Source organism: Bacillus rossius, chromosome 10, assembly GCF_032445375.1.
Source record: "Bacillus rossius redtenbacheri isolate Brsri chromosome 10, Brsri_v3, whole genome shotgun sequence".
NCBI lineage: Eukaryota > Metazoa > Arthropoda > Insecta > Phasmatodea > Bacillidae > Bacillus > Bacillus rossius.
Window position 1 is genome coordinate 7,634,081 of NC_086337.1, and position 20,169 is coordinate 7,654,249.

The 20,169-nt window shown below is 37.3% G+C and overlaps 2 protein-coding genes across 12 annotated transcripts in view; one reads left to right on the top strand and one right to left on the bottom strand.

Annotated features, from left to right (window-relative positions):
• LOC134535754 (WD repeat and HMG-box DNA-binding protein 1) overlaps positions 1-20,169 on the bottom strand; it is a 291,056-nt gene that overhangs the window by 165,752 nt on the left and 105,135 nt on the right. For all 8 annotated transcript variants that reach the window (XM_063374986.1, XM_063374990.1, XM_063374984.1 and 5 more), the window contains one exon: positions 16,399-16,580. In XM_063374986.1, coding sequence (XP_063231056.1) covers positions 16,399-16,580 — 182 coding nt within the window. The remainder of the gene's footprint in view (positions 1-16,398; positions 16,581-20,169) is intronic.
• Positions 1,224-18,390, top strand: LOC134535757 (E3 SUMO-protein ligase KIAA1586-like). 4 transcript variants are annotated; one of them, XM_063374994.1, is made up of 2 exons: positions 1,224-9,383; positions 9,637-18,390. In XM_063374994.1, the coding sequence occupies exon 1, from the start codon at positions 1,453-1,455 to the stop codon at positions 2,512-2,514; it is 1,062 nt and encodes a 353-aa protein (XP_063231064.1). In that variant the 5' UTR covers positions 1,224-1,452; the 3' UTR covers positions 2,515-9,383; positions 9,637-18,390. The 4 variants fall into 4 exon arrangements, with proteins under 4 accessions (XP_063231064.1, XP_063231065.1, XP_063231066.1 ...); XM_063374995.1 differs by having other exon boundaries at positions 1,224-9,131; XM_063374996.1 differs by having other exon boundaries at positions 1,224-7,675.

A 20,169-nucleotide genomic window follows, 5' to 3' on the forward strand; every position in this document is an offset into this window, starting at 1 on the left:
TGTATTTGCATACCTACCAACTTTTTAGTTTGGTCATCAAGAAAACTTTTAAATTGGGAAAATGTATCGTAAATCATATGCTGCAATTTTTTATATGCTTTATGTGCAATTATTTTCTATTTTTATATTCCATTTGGTTTCTGCTAATTTACTAATGACATGAAGGGCATATCGATGGCCTAGAATTAAAACCTCATACAGTCAATATTGTAAATGTACTGGGAAACTAAACCTATCCAGAATGTGCCAATTTACACAGCATGCATATGAAAAACAAAATGATCAATTACAAAACAAAAGCAATAGTATTCACTAAACAAGATTACTTAAAGACATACCTTCAGGGCTCGATTTTAGCGCCTGTCCGCCTGCCCGGGATAGGAAAAATCTCGTCCGGGCAGGCAAAATAAAAAAGGCAACTGTCCGGTGAACAGGTGCAACTTGTGACGCCGAGGTTATTCGCACACACTAATGCAGCAGAGGTGATTAATAACATTTATGCGACAGCGACCGCAAATAAAACGTCTTTGACAATATCTATAAATAAACAATAATGGCTGCTCTTTTGTGACGGACGACTCTGGCTATTGTATACCACGGGGGAAAAAAAAGTAAGTTATGTACAAACCGTGCTGAAATCTTCTGAATCATAATTCTTAAAATCTTACGTTCACGTCATGATTCACGTAACATAGTCGTATTCGTATGCTAGAGATGCAAAACGTCTCACACCGATGATGTTTGTTTTTGTTGCCATGTTTTAATATTAATTTTGTTGCAGTGCAGCCAACAATTACGTAATTTACCGTTGTATACTTTCAAAATATAATTTTTAAATTTATTGTCTTTATAAATCACGACTTTACTAATTCCTTGCTCTACTTTAACATAGTTTGTTAACAGAAAAGCGTTTTCGCGTTGTTAACATTTCACGGCGTACTCCAGATGCAGCTGACAGTGGCCGCAGTGACTGCGACTGCTTGAAAACTCGCCTGTCAACTGTTGCATCAAAAAATATACATTACTTGTTTACAGAGGACACTGTAATCTTTTACAGTTTATATTGTCACCGCGATTGTTTAAGTATTTAATTAACTGCGTTACACAATGTGGAAATTCATTACTGGTGCTTCAAAACCACCAGAAAAGAAAAGAAAAACGGACGAAGACAAGTCAGAATATAATGTTAAATATGACAAAATCGCCCGGTCCCATACCTTTTTAACGTCTTGGTGTTCTGAGTTTCTTTGGCTTCGTTACGACACAGAAACAAAACAAATGTTTTGCAAAGTCTGCGAAACGCATTCAAAATCATCTGGATCAGTTTTTGTTACGGGCTGCTCAAGTTTTCGCAAGGAAAACCTAACGTCGCATGCTACAAGCAGTGCCCACAACAAGTCTCAAGATATGGAAGATGCAATACTAACAAAACCTGGACAATCCTAAGCAGAGATGACCTTACAAAGTATTCAAAAGGATGTTTTCACTAAACTGGAAATACTGTTTCGTACGTCTCATGCCCTGACTAAACATGGGCGACCTTTCACAGACTTTCTTTGGCAGTGTATACTTGACACAAAGAAAGGCCTGGATGTTGGTAATACTTACCGCACTGACAAGAAGTGCAAAGAATTTCTGGGTTCCATTGCAGAAATAGAACGCCAGGAATTGGAAAATACCTTAAGAAGTGCACCATATATTTCAGTAATGTGTGATGAGTCTACAGACAGTGCTGTACAAGAACAGGTCATTGTTTATGTAAGGTTTGCTGTTAAAGGGGTAATACATTGTAAGTTTGTAGGTGTTAAACATGTAGAAAGGCCTAATGCAGCCCTGATTTATGACTGCATATTGTGTGTTTTAAATGAGTATTGTGGGTTCACCATTTCAGATTTAAAGCTGCATTTGGTAGGCTTTGCAAGTGATGGTGGAGCAGTTATGCGAGGATTGCATAATGGAGTTAGTACCAAATTGAAGCAATCAATTCAGCCCAATTTGGTTGCTATACATTGTCTAGCACACTATCTTGAACTCGCATTGAAGGCTGCACTTTCTGAAACACCATTGAATCTTAAAGTAGAAAATTTATTGAAGAAATTATATGCATTCTTCCACCACAGTCCAGTGCACCGAGCGATCTTGAAAAAATATCGTGAAACTCTGAGAATCAAGTTCTGCGTACCTACCAGAGTTGGAGGCACTCGTTGGGTTTCTCACACCAAACGAGCCTTGACAAATGTGCTCAAGATTGTTCCTGCACTTATCCTCACTGCAAAAAATTTACGCCAGGAATCAACGTGTAATGCATCAACTGCTGGTTCATGCAAATTTATTGAAGATGCACTGAACAATTTGGAATTTTTTCAGTATATTCACTTCTTTTGCGATGTAACCTCCATTTTGAGTTACTTTTCACAACTTTTGCAACATCCTTATTTGACTGTAGCAGAAACACCATGTTGCAGAAGCTCTGTAACAAAGATGGCTTTCATCTCCGTGCATGCAACAAATTAATTGATGATGAAGCTAAGCAGTTGAAAGGAGCTCCTTTGCAGACACCCAAGAAAACAGCTGTTATAAATGCAATTGTTGAAAATTTAGAATATTGCCTTGGAGATAAGAAAACTGGACTCTGTGAATTACTGACTGCTACAAATTTGTGGTTTTTAAACGTGGCCTACAAGCATTCAGCCAGAGTTTGGTGACACTTGCATCGTTAGGTTGATACACTTTTTTTCTCCCTCCCTTGTGAATAATGGAGTAAAGTGTGAAATGATTGAATTGGAATGGACAAGTCTAAAGACCACAGTTTACCAGCTGTATAATCCAGTAACCAAAGCAAATTGGAGTGATATCAATCTCAAATACCACACTGAGTATGAAAATGTACTCTCTCTCATTGATCTTGTGCTATCCCTGCCAGCTCACACTGCAGATTCTGAGCGAGGGTTCTCGCTCATGAAGTCTATAAAGACAGACTGGCGAAACTGTCTAAATGATGATACACTGTCTGCCCTCATGCGTGTTCAAATACAGTCACCTTCTGAAAGTGAGTTTGATCCAGCACCAGCAATAAATCTCTGGTATCATAATGTTCAGAGAAAACGTCGACCCTTTCAGCCTCCTTATCGAAGATGTTCAAGACAGAATCAGCCAAGTAATTCGTGCAGTGACTCAGACAGTGACTCGTCTGAAAATGATTAAATAAGGATGTTAAGTGTGTGATAAAAATAGGTGCAAAATATAGCAAAAATCTTTTTTTCCCACTTTTTCAGCGACTTTGAATTTTTTTTTTATTTGGGTTAAACAGTGGACAGGCAAATTGGATGGCGGACAGGAAAATTATCGATTACACCTGTCCGTTGGGCAGGTTAAAATATTCCTTAAAATCTAGCCCTGCATACCTTGCTATATCACATGTTTGTTACATATTTCAGTCATCTCCTGATTATCATCCTTGATGCAATTTTAAGACTTAGAATGTGCAGCAGTTGCCTTCTTTGCTTTACCTAATAAATCTGAGGTAAATCTTTGTTCATAACAAACACAATTCCTTGATTTCAACACAGAAATAGACTGCAAAGTTTTAGATGACATGGAGGACCTAAATTGGGTTCTGTTTATTTTACCATACTGAAAATGCGTTCACATTCTGAATTACTGTGGGGGATTGACAGAATTGATAGCATTTGACAGTCTGTTATACTTCAGGAAGCCATCTACTCCACGAAATCTTGATAATTCAGCCCACTTGACATCAACAGTGCCTTCCAACCCCATGTGTGCAGTACTGGTGAAAAAGCTATCAATCTTCTTATTTTATTCCTCAGAAAGCACGTTTTTCCTATGCTTAGGACTCTTAACGTGTGTAGTTATGTCGGACCTACCTCCATGAGCAATACTAAAATCACACCGGCACACTGCGCAAAACACAAAAGTTTCTCCTTTTTGCGATTTCAGAATACACGAGAATTCGTTGTTATACGCAGCACGGTAAGTCTGAATATATTTCTTGTTGGCTAGCTTACTCATGGTTCCCATCACGTAAATACAAACGAAAAAAAAAAACGGTTGCGCAGCACTACATTGGAACTACGAACAATAGTCAGCCATTTTGGAAATAATATAAGGAACAAGGAACAGACCAAGGAGGTAGGGCTGACGTCACAATTGTGGTCCGTTCCTCCGTTTAAGGAAGCACTTTTTTGTTGCGTTAAGTGGAAAACAAACGTAGACCAGTCCAAACCATATACAAATAACCATCTCTTGTTTTGTTTTCATCCCGCCTTCCGTCGGTGCGTCGGTAACATGGCCGGTACAGTAAAAGTTGGCAGGTATACATGGCCGGTACAGTGAATGGTAATAAACCACCACGGAAAAATAAATCCGTAAGATATTAAAGACGTCCGTAAAACCGTAAAATAGTATTAAAATCCGTAAAACTTACGGACCATCCGTAAAAGTTGGCAGGTATGTATTCGGAAGGATTAGGGAAGAGCTTAGTGAAGTTCTCTCTCTCTCTTGTATGGTCGTTCAGTAGTCAAGTAATGAAGAGATTGTTGTCGTAAATTTTAATCCCGCTTTGAAAATGTTCTTTAAGTTAAAAAATAAAATCATTTTAATTTAGCATTAAGTTATTTTTCAAAATCTCCTTTAGTTGATCGCTGCCCAGACAACCTGTAAGGATGACGAACCTATTCACTTCGATCCTAGGTACATTAAAGTATAGGGGTGTGCGAAGCTTCGAGTATTCAAAGTCGAATTGAAGCTATTTTTTTCCTTCGACTTTGACTTCGACAAAAATAAACTTCGAGTGGAAAAGTCGAAGATTATTGCCAGAAACGTTTGGCCCACTATTTGGATCAATACATCTATACTGCCAAAATATATTTGTGGCAGGTAATTTCCCGTTTATGTATACAGCAAATTCTCCCTAGTACGTCCCTCTTGTTAACATACAATCCAGTATAACGAATAAAGCCGCCGGTCCCTTGAAACGCCATGCAAATTAATAGGCATGCTAAATATATAACGTACGTTTTTCAAAGCCCTGGACGGTAATTTCTCGCTAACACGTATTGTTTTGCCGATATTAATACACAAAATATTAAACATTTTCTCATTTCATTCACAATTATATAGCTTTGTTTAACGACAGGTCTTGTGGAAATTGTTTACAGACTTTTTCTTTATTTCGTTGAGTAAAATGGCAGTTGCAGTGCTGGTAACCATGCGGATAGAAATTTCATTCGTATAAAAAAAAATGTCAGTGTTTTGTGTGATTGGTGTAGCAACATAAGATTTATGCGGAATAATCAAGAGTTATAAATAAAAAACGCTTAACATTTTCAATTAAGAAAAAAAGATTCAATTATAATATTTATCCTACAAAATGTGTATTTTTGCATTTGAATTTGTAGCAATGGATATTGGCCGATGGCGGCCATATCTGGCTAGGTACATAAAACATGGATTATACGATGGCCAACGACTACTAATGCTTTTTTGTTACCGTTTGTTTTCTGTTAGGATCACCTAACCTATAATTTGTTTGTAAACATCATTTCAGATTGAGCATCTTTCGCAATCGTACACAAATGTAATACGTATCCAACATTTATTTAACAGATCTAGTGGCACACAGTTTCCGACGCTAGTGAACATTTTGTGACGTGCCGTGAAGCTTGTTTAATGGCGACGTGACGACGTGGATAACCTGTTTATATTTTAATATTAAGTGTATTACGGCAGCATATGTAGGTAGGCCTACCCGTAGAAGTTATGAGTACCCAAAAGCGTGTGGGTATTAGGGTTCTGCGAATATTCAAAATTTCCGAATCCGAGTTCGAATTTTTTGATATTCGATTCGTAATTTCGAATCGAATTCATTTTACAATAATTCGACTTGGAAAATCTGGCCCGGGTACACTAATATAAGACATCCCCCTCCCCCATTTTTAAAAGAAATGTAAATGGGCGATTACATCTTCCACTTACAAAAAATTATACATCGAAACCCCTTATTTACGTCACCGTTATTTACGTTTTCACGTTATTTAACCATTTTATTTCTGTCCCGTTTTAACTTAATTTGATGTAATGCAATGAATTCCCGTTGTTTACAACGCGCCTATTGCTTTACGCAGTTTACGCCGTTCGTTCTGATAACTTTATTAATCTTATTACAAAGTAATCTGATGTGTAAATCGTGTTTTAAAGACTTTTTAAAAGTTAAAAACTTCATCTTTAACGTCTCGGGAGTCGCTTTATACCGCATAAAGAAACGTAAGCAGCGCCAGTTTGGTTGTGTTGATTCCTGTATTACCTTATGGAGAGCGCGCAGACTGCATGCACGCGCGCGCTCTGTCAGGAACCGAGTTAACCCGCACGATCGTTATGCGTATAGTTACAAATCACGTTCTTGTTATGGGTTTCTTTTTTTTTTTTTTACGTTGAATAAAATGGTTTTATTGCATCACTCATTAATTTAAATTATTTAGCTTGCTTTCACAAAGTCTACTTTTTAAATAAACGTACTTTCCACGAATAGGTTTTGTTTTTATGAATTACTTTACATTTTTTTTTGCATAATAGTATTCTCCGTTCACATTTACCTGAGTTTTGGAATAAACAAAGCCGCTTGTAAACAAACATTTTCATTGGCTGCCGGCCGCTGCGCACATTATTTGTGCGCAAAAAATAGTTCCTTGGTTACGTACCATTTGTAAGTATTTTTACACTGCCTTTTTTATAACAATTGTTGTTATATAGCATTATAGCGTTTCACCATTAATATCCAATACAGTTTAATGTGTCAGCAAGTATTTACTTACAATTATGTTAGCAGACGCCGCGTGTACAGTTGATGCCCGGCGCAACAACTGTATTTAGGATTCGCGCGCGCACGGTTTGTTATGGCTGACGCCGGACTGAGTTTTGTAAAGCACAGAACGGAAAAGCCTTTGAAAAGTGCACAGAAAACTATTGTGTTGAATGTTTTTAAAACATTTTCAGACAAATATCCGGATTGTTGTGTGAACGATATCGCGAGTTTAACTGCGGACTTTACGAGTGTTTCGAAGAGCAGTGTGCTTCGTGCAAGGAAAGAATTACATGACACTGGGACATTAACAACTCCCGGGAAGAAAAGGAAACTTGAGTATCCTGTTATCAAAACTTGTGATGATTTTGTAAAGACGGCTATTAGGCGTAAAGTGCATAGTTTTTTCTTCGCAAATGAACCACCTACGCTGAACAAAGTGCTACGGTGCTTCCTGTTATATTACTTCTCCGTTATTTTATTAGCACCGACTGTACTGAAGTTAGTGTGTTGCAACTAGTGCTTGGCGCGCAAGATTAATTCAGCCTATCACTTGCTGACGCGGCGCAGTGATACGACGGTGTTTGTATATTTCAAAACTCAGCTAAGAGTGAACCCACGGTCTCACCCCTAAATTATAAACTTGATTTTAGAATAAAATGTGCAATGCTTACACGATAAAAACGGTATATTTAATATATTTTATTTTTGTACCACTTCCTTATGCTGTGAAATTTTTATTAATATTTTTATCCTTGAAAGTCAAACATGCTAAATAAGGTGGCAAGTGAGAGAGTTTTCTCTACAGCAGGCAACATAGTTACCAGCCGCAGAGAATTGTTGTTGCCGCACCATGTCGGTGAACTCACATTTCTCCATGACAATTTGAAATAATTTGCGAAGTGATTTATGTTAGTGCTATAGACATATAATTTTTAATTTTTTTTTTTTTTAATTTTAAAGAATCTGGTTGTGCACTTCAATATAGTCTCACTTTAATTTTAGTTACTTGATTTAAACTGTGAATTATGTGACAAGGTGGTATGTTAAAAATTTTTAATGATCTATGTTATTTTTATAAATATTCCCAAATTTGATTCGAAAAAAATTTGAAACTCGTGAATTTTTTTGAAATTCGATTCGAATTCGATTCGAACAGAAAAATCACAATTCGCAGATGTCTAGTGGGTATCAGCATTGCAAAAAAACTAGAGATTCTTACAGCTGTTGACAACTGCAAGAAAAAGTGTGATGTTGCAAAACGCTTTAATGTTGCACCTACAACTCTGTCCACAAAAATGAAAGACAGAGCAAATATTGAAGAAAATGCTGCAAAACTGCACCAGAAGAGGAAAAGATATAGCAAATGTATCAATAGTGACCTTGACAAAAATCTTTTTGATTGTATTGTGCAAGCACGCTCTAATAACATACCCATCTCGGGCACACCACTGCAAGAAAAAGCACGAATGGAGGCACTAAGGCTTGGAATTGACAATTTTCAAGCCTCAAATGGCTGGCTCGCACGCTTCAAAGCCAGGTGGAATTTAACTTTACTAATGAAAACCAGATGAATGAATTTTACAAATTTTAAATAAATGAAAAGTACTCATTTTTCCTGTGGATTAATACATTTAACAGTACTTATGTTGTATACATACATTTTTTGAAGATGTTTGGTACAATGGAATTTTCTTTAGTCTATATAATCATAATGAAACATAAGTAACAATTTTTTTATATTAAAAATTATGTTATTTCAAATCCTTTGACTTTGATTTTCCTTCGACATTCCTTCGCACAATATAAGCTTCGCTTCGACTTCGCTTCACATTTATAAAGAGACCTTCGCACATGCCTATTAAAGTATGTTATTAAGTTAAGAGGAATTGTGATTAATGCCTTTCGCCAATTATAAGTTAAAGCAAGCAAGTGTGTTAAGAGTTACGATTTCCTCCCCCCCCCCTTAAGGAAGTTAAAGGAACGTTGATATAGTTTCTGATGGATTTAATTTTACATGTGATATAGGCACCTGTAATGGCAGATCTGATACAACATGGAAGAGATGGTTAGTCTGCCAAACAGTGGAAAATGGTTGCTGGTATCATAACAGTACTACAGCCTATAAACCATGCTACCAATTAAATGTGTGTCGACGAACAACCTACAATGTCTCTGAGAATTCCAGTCCTGCATGGAATATTGAATGTAATCAACAAGCATATTGCAGCAGGAGAAAGTGGGGAAGGCCTTATGTTTGCAAAACAGCTGAAAAATAGTATCATGTCAAGATTTCCAGACTACAAACGCTGTAAGTTGTCTAGAAATGCTATGCTGTTAGACCCTAGGTTTAAGTCTGTGTTGCTCGAGAGCCATGAAGTTACTCTTGGACTGCATGAGATTTCAAAAGAAATTCAAGAATTGAATAATACTAGTTCTGCTCATACAACGCAGTCCGTCAGTGAACAGCAGCCCAGTTCTTCATCTACCATTGACAAAGACAACCACAATCTTTGGTCTGCATTTGACACGATGAAGCACATACATTAATCTGCTTCAGCAGGTACTAAATGTGCAATAAAAGTCCTATACATTTAGTCACACTATCTTAGTTTAAATATTGTTCACATAAAATTCAATGAATTTCCAACAAAAAATTGACTCAAGATAATTTTCTTATTTTAAATTACCTTTTGTCAAAATTTAACCCATATTTCATACCACTTTAAAAAGTGGAAATGTTTTATGTATAGCAGCATAAATCTAAAATAACTAAAATAAGAGATACATTTTATTTGATTTTTTTTTTTTTACAGGGACACTTTATGATGAAGCACAACATCAGCTTAAAAACTTTATTTCTGAACCAGTAATTGACAGAACTGACAATGTCTGTCAATGGTGGCACAGCAACCAGTGTAATGTTGCAAAACCCCTACCCTCCTATAGTCGCAGCACGGTAAGTTCATACTTTTAGGAAGCCCTGCTTCAAGCTGGGATCTATTTTCAAGGTGACTATGTATCCTTCGGCCAAACATCAACAATAACATTGCCATGTGGAAAACCATGTGACTACCACATGGCAATGTTTTGGTTGGGTAACTGTCAAATAGGGATGTAATTAATGGATAATAAAATTACACTGCAATTTTTATAATTGGTTAAATGTCAGTAGAAAATGTCATAACACCATGTTTAATAATTCAAATATTAAATATAAAAAATTCTAAGCAAATTTTTATAGTTTAGAGTTTAAACCCAGCGTGGTGCTGTGTCTTCACATAATATCTATAAAAATTGATGTTAAGTTTTACTAAAGAAATTTTGCTGCTTCGAGATTACTATATCACAAAGTGCTATGGTTGAAAGCATGAAAATTATGTCAGTATCATTTATGAAGAATTTAACTTTAAGAAATTATTCAGTATGAGGTAGCTATGTAAACTGTTAGTTTCCTAAAGCCGTGAGTGCCAGGCACATCACTGCCATTACATCGAGAGGTCATTTGTGAATAGAAAATAACCAGTTAGTAACACTTTTCTGGCACTACGAACCAAGTCAAGTATCGGTTAAAGGTTATGGCTAACCAACATGTGTTTTGTAATTAGAGGCATTATTTTCTATCAAGCAGAATAAATTTTAAATTCAAATTCTAAGTTATACATTAAACATTTCTGTAAGTGTGTATTTTTATGTGTCTATGTGGTTTGTCTCATATAAAAACTATATCACTTAAGTATGTACAATGCAGAAAAGAAATTGTTGCCATAAAAAATTAACTTAAGAATCTGTAATAAAATAAATATATTAAATAAATCGAAACTCAGCAATAAATTATCACTACCATCAATATTATGTTACATCCTGTAATGAAACTAATGTTTAAGAATCACATATAAACACAGCAGAGAAATTACATATCACTAAACACGTTATCCAGAACACCTGTAATTAAAAAGCATACATTAGCACATTTACCCTGAGCATATATTCAAATGCTGTATCTTTTTATGGTTACAGGTGTTAACAAAAAGTCATGACAACAACCTACGTAGAGTTGAATCTCTACGCAAGTTTTTTAAAATGCATTATAATTATTGACAATTATGTTTCCTAACCTAACCAAAATTTACCAAACCTAATTTCATGTAAATAAACCTCATTTGGGTTGGGTTAGGTTACATTATGTTGGTTGAGGATAGGTTATGTTAGGTTAGTATCTGTGTACATGCCCTTACATTTAATATGTTTTGCTTGTGGGACATTACCTAATATATAACCGAAAATATAAGAACGTGTCTGTTTGTAATTTGCCCGACATTCAAAACAAGAAAGCTGCGAGGAAGGTACTTTTACACTATTTTACAAACACGCCCCAACCTAACGGAACGTTTTCACGCACATACTTTCATAACGTGTTAATTAGTCACTCACTTTTTCACGGTCGTGACGCCCAGATCTAGAAGAAATGCTGTCATTTCTGCGACATCACCCTGTTCCAGTTGACCTGTATTTATTAACATCGTAACTCTTCGTGCCACGTTGATAATATCGTGCTGCCTCCTTCTTTACATACATTCATTTCAATAACCTAACAAACCGTAATAACTAACACAAAGTTACACTGTAAAAGCAATAGTTCACTACAAGTTACAACTAAGACAACCCTTTAAAATTAGAAAATTAATTAGTACACAAATACACTGGATGTTTTCAGAAAATCAGAAGTCGTTTTGAGCAAACAAAAACAAGCGTTCAACATGGCTCGGGCCGACACACAGTTACGTAGGTGATTCATCCGCAACAGCTTGCAACGTCATCTGTAAACAAAATAACTTAACTTTCGTATATATTAAACAATATTACTCCAGGATCTGGAAGTAAACATATGTGAAACATTTTAAGCAATATTTATCGTTGTTTCAGCTGTTCAAAATTACATAGTAAGGAACTATTTCTTCAAGTGTGTAGCCAACATACCGATAAATATCGTTGCCACGCGTGTTTAAAAACTTACATATAAAATTAACAAATACAAATTATTTCAGTATTCATACACACGTACGGAAACGTAATAGCTTGATAAATTATGTCGTCCTATTTTGTTTATTTATTTGTCAAACAAATTGCACAATAGTAAACCAAATATTCTTAGTTCCATTTTTCAACAGTTCTTCCCAAAAGTACGAACTTACCGTGCGGCGACTATAGTTAAATATTTTTCTTTGAAACTATTTTTATGCATGTAAATATTTCTTAAAAAGTCTTTCTAATGATATTTTACCGTTTTTATGTATTTAAGGGGTGATATTTCACTTGCTATGTATTTTAAGAATGTACCTTGTATTAAACAGACATTTTCAAACATTACTATTTTTTATGTAATTATTCACAAATAAGTCGCTGTACTAGATTTTTGCCTGTTTTGGCCTACTTTTTCAGTTTTTTTCTAAATAAGTTTAATTTTGTAAAGTAATTTGTATTATGATTGCTGTTCTTAATTTTCATTAACGTGTTGCATAATAGTTATAGCACACGGGACTGTGTCTGGTGTGATGGTTAGAAAGAGAGGCATGAGAAGTAATTCCCCTCAGAGATAGATAAAGTTGGGAATTCCCCCACTGCCTGGGAACTAAGTGATAACTGTTGTCTCACGGTGTGGGAGAGAGAAGGAGAATGTAAAGTACCTGTTTCTATGTACGAATATCGTTTTCACTGTATCTTTGCTGTGTTCTTATTGGCTTGTATTTGTAAGTTTGAATGAAGCGTGCATGTAATTGGTCAGTGAGGTCATGTGACTTCTCCTCCCTGCGTGGAGGAAACGGTGACATGACTTCGCCAGTCGTCCGTCGATCGCTGCACCAGTAGGTCGCGTTCAGTGGCTTCTCGCCAAACATGAAGTAAGTTGCGGGATAGATAATTTAACGTTGGTGGTCAGAGCCATGCCGAGTATTAAGTTAACCTAATTTTTTTTTATTTCATTCGGACAGTAATTAGAAATTGTGATTACCTTCGTCTGCGTTTGACTCATGGCGAATTTCGGTTTTGCTGGGTGCGGCCCTGTTCGAGGTCGCACTATTTTCGTGTACTTACAGTAAGATTTTACTGAAGGACTTAAAATACGTTTGTTTTTTTGTTTATTTCGTTAATCTTCATCGCCCGAGCTGCGAGCAATTCTCGACAGGCGAATGTACGAATGGAATGAGTGAGCAACGTATTTTGAAAGTGATTGGATTCATCTGTGCATTCTATTTGAAAATAAAACAAAACAAAACTAAAATTGGCGCAACATCTTTTTATTTCATATAACGAACCATTATACCAGCAAAGATTTCATTTATTGAAAGGTGTAGCAAAGCATTATCTGGCTATACCTGCCACACAAGTGGCCAGTGAAAGACTGTTTTCATGTACTGGAAACACTGTATCCACACACAGAGAAAACCTTGCTCCAGAACACATTGAACAGCTGGTGTTTCTCCATGAAAGACTTTTACAAAAATTATGATCATTCCTATAGTAAAATGTTGCTGTCTTTTTTTTTTAAATATTAAGTTATGTTCAGGCGTAGACATGTATATTAAAATATAAACAGTATAACTATTCTAAAAAAAAGTTGAAGATATTTATTGTATGACTACAAAAATTTCCTGGAACAGTGGAAATCCTTAATATACCCTGCAGCTAGGTGACTGGTAAGAATGTTGACAAATACTTTTCCACTTATGCTGTGGTTTTGAATAAAATTTTGCTCGGTGTCGGTGATTAAAACATGCCTTTATATATATATATATATATTTGTTAACAAGTAAATTTTAATAATACTCTGCATTTTCAAAAGAAACAAAATTATTAAAGACCATGAAAATATTTGCAGCAATGAGAATCCTCACACCCGAGATTTGTATAGGGCCTTGATATTTGCTGGTCTTTTAACATGACAGTTATATATCAATAATGGATATTTATGGATTTTGCTACTCAACTCAAATTTAACTTGAACTCGAAACATTTCTTGAATACTCGCTCGAACTCGACTCAACCTAAAAAGCCTATACTCGCATGACTCTATTTTAAGCCAATCCTTTACGAGCTCAGCGTCCATCCAACCTTTCTCCTGAGCACGGACATGAATGCCCGGAGGAAACTTCTCTCCCTTAGGCAGAGTCTTGCGCTTAAAAATTACATAAGGCGGCAACTTTCGCCCGTCGGCCGTCACTGCCAGCATTACTGTACAACGCATTCTGTCATTTCCTGTAGTGCGGATAGTCACACTTGACTGCCCCCTCTCGTTGACTGTTGTGTTCTGTGGCAGGTCGAAAAAAACTGGCGTTCGATCGGCATTTGGAATTTGTGAGAGGAGGTAGTCATTTGTTTGCCGCATCCACAGAACGAAGTGGTGGAATTCTAACACTTTGTTTTCAAAGTCCTTCAGCAATTTTTGGCAGAGTGATGTTCTCCTTCGAAGAGAAAAATTCTCACGTCGCATGAATCTGGTTGCCCACCCACGACTGGCTATGAAATTGCAGTGTGGTATGCCCCGTGCACATGCTATCTCTCTCCCCTTGCACATTATCATTTCTAACGAAACACTGCCGGCATTGTTCTGTAATTCGCGAATGTACTGAGTCACTTGCACGTCAACTTCAGGAAACTTGCCACGTTTCGGTCCTCTAAACGCACGCCTCATAGAATTAGTGTTTTTCAAGTCGTCCTTTTGTTTCCTGCAGCCACGAATAAGTTTCTCACTAACAGAAAATGCCCGTTCCGCGGCCCGATTCCCATTCTCTTCTGCAAAAACAATCACTCGCAACTTGTACGCCGCCGAATATTAATTACGCTTTTCCATAATGCAAATCACTTAAAAAAAAATTACTCTGGTTATTACTCTACTACCTTAACACAATTGAACGAGATAAAACAATGGCGTCACAGCATCTTCAGGACGCTCAAATTCCTTCCTCCCACACGGCCAATTAGGACATTCCATTCAAGGTCGGACCAATGACAAGCGCCTATATGGTGAAACCTGGACCACACGCCACATGAAAGCAGGGTGTTCCATTTTGTTTACCGCTGTTCCATTTATTGTACGGTAACAACTCATTGCTGCGAGTGCTGGTTGTTGCGAGACATTCGTAGTTACGAGTTTTGTAATGCACCTTCAGAGTGCCTACGTAAATTATACTACCTAAATTAAACTGGTAATTACGAGTGCTTCCTTGTTGGCCCTTCCTTAAGTACGAAAGATTTAAATGGCATCTTCGAAGGGGAAAAAAACTGTTTAAAATGTTCACGCAGTAAACACCAAAAAAAAAGGTAAACGAAGGGCGATGTTGCACCTGGATGGCAAACAAGTAGAAAAAGGGAAGGGGAGAAGCAATGGTTTCCCCAGCCACTATCTTATCTGTGTCGGGAACTTCCTCACGCGTCAGACCAATCGCACGTTTAAAACGAAAACCGTTGTAGATATAAAAAATCATAACAGGCCTTTTTTATTCGTAATTAAATTTACTAAAACTTTTATTCTGTGCATTTTTTCAATACAAAGCACTGTTTTCGAGTTATAGTCTACAATTAAGGCATTTTAAGAAGTCAGTAATCTAACTTGAATTCAATTTTCTATATTCGGTTATTACGACTACTTGTTGTTACAACAATTTATCACGCCATTATCAGCTCTCGTAGTAGTGGAGTTTTACAGTACCCGTTAACTCTTTCGTGCACGGCGCGCCGGCCGTTCGCGTCATTAAATTACCGGTGTGACCTATATGGGGGGAATCTTAAATACCAAATTCAAGACCTCAAATTATGGGTGAGACCTATATGCGATGGCGACCTATATGCGAGTAAATACTGTATATCACCCTCACTAGTCTTCCAGTGTTTGAAACAGATCCCACAGAGAGACCTGCGCAAAATATGCGCATCAAGAGCTGAGAAAATTCCACCCATTCCTGGACTCAGCCGGAGCAAATTATTAGACCTGCTATACGAGGAACTCTCAGTTGCCACATGTCAGTCATGTGTCCTACGCACAGATAACTCTCTCGTGTGTCAAGTTTCCAGATGACTTGTCTAGTGTTCCAAGCTTCACTCAGAGTCCCAGCCATGATTACAGCAGTAGGATCATTGTATTGCACTACAGCATTATAGCACAGAATCAAAAATTTCCTTACTAAGACCTAAATTCTCGTCTTCCAAAACCACTACGGTGATGAAGGTGGAAATCATTTGTTTGCTCTAGGGCACAAGTACATACGGATCCCTTAGGTATAGTAACTCTTTATTCAACAACAGCCATTAATCATCATATGACCAGACTATGTCCCCCACATGAACCAATCAAATCTCATTGCCATTAGCCTATAAGCTACATTATTGACAATGCTTGTGACTTCAAATCCTGAAACAGGAAATGGCCACAAACCGGAAGTTGAACAAAAAGTGTTTAGTTTTAACTGAATCACCACACAAACCTATAAAATACTGTTGAACATACATCACAACACATAGACTCCAAAGCCTGCCAAGATAACCGGAAGTACAGTGCAGAGAGCACGCACGCCGACACACACCTGGGGCGGTCCTCCGCTCCCTCACACGCCAGCACCAGAGCGTGCTCGGTGAGCGCGGCCAGACTGTGCTGCTCAGAGTTGCTCAGGTGCAGGGCGTGGTGAGTGGACGTGTCGTGGAACTCCACGTCTATGACGTCCTCCGGGAACGACGAGCAGCGGACCACCCCCACGCAGTTCCACACCTGCAGACACGTCCGTGAGCACTCCCACTGCCGACATCACTGTACTTTAACTACCAGCAGCTACTTCCCTTTGAGACATTACATTTATTTAAGGAATTTTAATGTCTTTTGAATTTTTTTTAACTTTATGGATTGTATACTACATTAAATATTATTCTCCTAAATGAATTTAAATAAAATTGAAAAATACACAATTAGTGGATTTTTATATTAATCACTATATTTAATAATATTCCAATTATTAATGTGAAGCGGGCGCCTTAGTTTGATTAGCGCGCGCCCGTTGGATCAGCAACCCTTCCCCTCGTTCCCACTCCTTCTTCCCCTCCAGCGCCACCGCGATCACAGCGCCATCTGCGCCATATTTATTGCTGGTGCACGAACTTGGCTTCGGCCATTACTGCTTAGTCCTTAGTCTTATAAGCATGTTAGGGTGTAGCCTGCGGAGCTCGATTATCGCTAGCCCGATGGCTTCGAAGTAAGGTAATCGTTCGGTTGTTTGTAGATGCATGAGGTGGCCGTGCGTTCGGATATGGTCTACACTAAGGTATTACTTTATAGCGCTTTTTCTAAATTCTGTTTCGGCCGCTACCTTTTGGGCCTCTTGGTGGCACTCCTTTTGCATATGTTTCTAGCTTGCTTGCTTGCTTAGGAGGATGTTTGTCACCTTTGTACATCTCTAATGTTATCTTTCCTAGCTGTTCAGTGGGGCGTACTAGTATGCAAGCTTTAAGTGTCAGGTTCCATCGGCGATGCAGCCTGCATTATGTTTTCCCTTTTGTGACGGTTTGCATTGCAGTTTGTCTCACGTTTGTATCCTGTTAAGGGCGCCGTCTGGACGATGGAAGGAAGCCACTGCAGACATTTATCTCTATATCTCTCCTTTAGAAAGTACTTGAGATTTTCAATTTTTGTTTGGGCAGGAAAGGAGTAAAAAGAACATTCGACGTCGGTCTGGTGGATTTAAGTTGTCACATACCCACCTTAACACTTTTGCGACCCCGCCAATATCGCGAAAATGGCTCTTTTCAACCTATTTTTTTGTGCAGTAAAAACCGTCAGAATTTAAGGAACTCACCAGTCAGACGCGCCCTGTACCTTCTTGCATTGATTCCTGCATTTAAACAGGCATGTCACCGCGGAAAATCTTCTGAGGCACCAATAAAGGTAAACGTATGCACGGGCGAAACTGCTAGCCACCTCGTGGCGCCCTCTGTAGCTGTACCGGCAGCCGGCTGCTATCTCTCCCGCCGCGGAGGCGTGGCGCCTTGACTAGGAAGGGGGGGGGAGGCCTTGACTGCTCAGGGCGATAGTGGCCCTTCTCCTCCTCTTTCCCCTGTCGGAATAATAACTGAACAAGAACGTGTAAAGGAATTACGGAGTTATATTCACAATGGACCATTTCATGTATTCGGGGACCATTCAAAGTGCAGTGAACGAGAATACTATTGTGATGGTTCTAGAAGCACAGAAGAGAATATAGTTCCAAGTATGAAAAGTATGGGCATGTGGGATGAAATAATGTCAGAAAATAATGTGGTAGTTCATCATGCAGAAAGTTTCTTGAAAAACATGACAACAAATAGAGCTGAGTCTTTTAATAATACAGTTGCAAAGTTTGTTAGTGGTAAGAGTCAACTTTTCTCTCTGTGGTGGATACCTTACCAGAAGTGAACTTTCCGTTGTTTCGTGCAATGCAGATGGTAACGAACAAGCCGAAATTCACAAAAAATTCACAAATCACAGTCCTGGTGAATATTCAAAAAAATATTTAAAAGCAAAAAAAATTTCTACTGAAAAAAGAAGAAAAGAGGCGCTTGGAAAACCCCACAAAAAATACTAACAAGAAAATTAACTTTTCATACGACTCACATTATGGCAATGTTTCTCAGATACCAGACATGAATCCTGAAGAATACGAAAAGAAAAAAGAATTTTTGAGAGGACTGCAGTGTGACAGCAAAAAAATTCAGGATATCCAGTCATCAACCACTGGACAAAGGCACTGTATCTTGTGGAAATGTGAAAGAGCAAAGCGTCTGACGGCTTCAAATTTCGGAAAAATATGTCAAATGAGAGAAACAACACCGCGCTCTAAAACAGTTCAATCTATTTTATATTCAACCTTCTCTGGAAACAAAGCAACTAAATATGGAATTGAGAACGAACCTCATGCAGTCACTCAGCTGGAACAGGAGGTGGGCTTAGTCATAATTCCTTCAGGACTTTTCACTGACGAAAATATACAATTTCTAGCAGCATCGCCTGATGGGCTCATTGGTAGTGATGGCATCATTGAAATAAAATGCCCTGCAACTGCCAAGACTATGCTTCCTGAAACGGTAATTCTGGGGAAAAAAATTAATTTTTGTGAATTGAAGGATGGAAAAATGCATCTCAAGATCGGTCATATGTACATGTACCAAATTCAGGGACAACTCCATGTTACAGGTCGCTAATTATGCCTTTTTTTCGTTTGGACTCCAAAAGGAATGCTTTTTCAGAAAATCACAAAAGATGACCATTTCTGTAAAAGTTTAATGGAAGAAAAACTTATACAGTTCTACATGAATTCATTACTGCCAGTATCACTAACGCGTCATGATGTAGTCCTTCAATGAAGATATTTAGAAAACACGGCGGTTTTATTTCAACTTTAATATTGGGTTTTACAATGTACTTTTTATAGAACTAGTATTTATACAGGTAATATGCCAAGTGTCATTCTGATTGGGAAATTATGTTTAACAAGAAAACCAGTTTAAATGTGCTCGTGCATATGTGTGTGGTGAGTTTGAGAAAACTGAATGCAGAAGGTGATTTCAAACAGAACATGTAAAATTGGTATCTGCATAAATAAGAAAGTACTTAAAGGTATGAACATTGTTGGAAAAAATGTTTATTTTTGGATTGTATGTAAATACATTGAAAAATTTAATTAATCTTTAACACAGTTCTATATTTAAAAACAATTTTATATTGTGGGTTATCTCTAGCATTATTTTCTTCTTCTATTTTGTTTGGTTTGTGGATTCTTAGGTATATTTCGAAGAAAGACTACCTATTGTTATTGAAGCCGTTTCCAAAGTGCGACTGCAGGAAAATTTTAAGATAATTTTTCGTTTAATGTTCTATAGATACCAAAGCCATCGTGAAATCAAACGTTTGTGTGTATATACATATACAATTTATGGACACGATACTGCCTTAATTGTGCACAAATCATTTCCAAACTGGTAAATAAAATATAGTAATAAAATTTTGGTCGAATTCTTTAATGGGAATAATCCCACCAAAGTGGTAAAATGGGGAAGGTTTTGATTAACTTAACAATCGCTTTGAATCCCATAGTATGACAAATACTGCATCGTTTGAACGTATTATAACTCGTAGCAGTAATACCAAAAACCTTTGAATACATTTTTTGATACGACCAACCATAAATGCAAGGGTCGGAAAAAAACATGAGTTTAAGGACAGAAAAGTTCGTAACTTACTTAGTAGACACATTATCAAATCTGTTAGTATTGTTTGTAAATGTTATAATTTTTAACACAATTTTTTGTCTGAAACAATTTTTGATAAGCCA

Coding starts and splice junctions, on each gene's coding strand:
- LOC134535757 (XM_063374994.1), top strand. CDS start 1,453: ATGACCTTACAAAGTATTCAAAAGGATGTTTTCACTAAACTGGAAATA.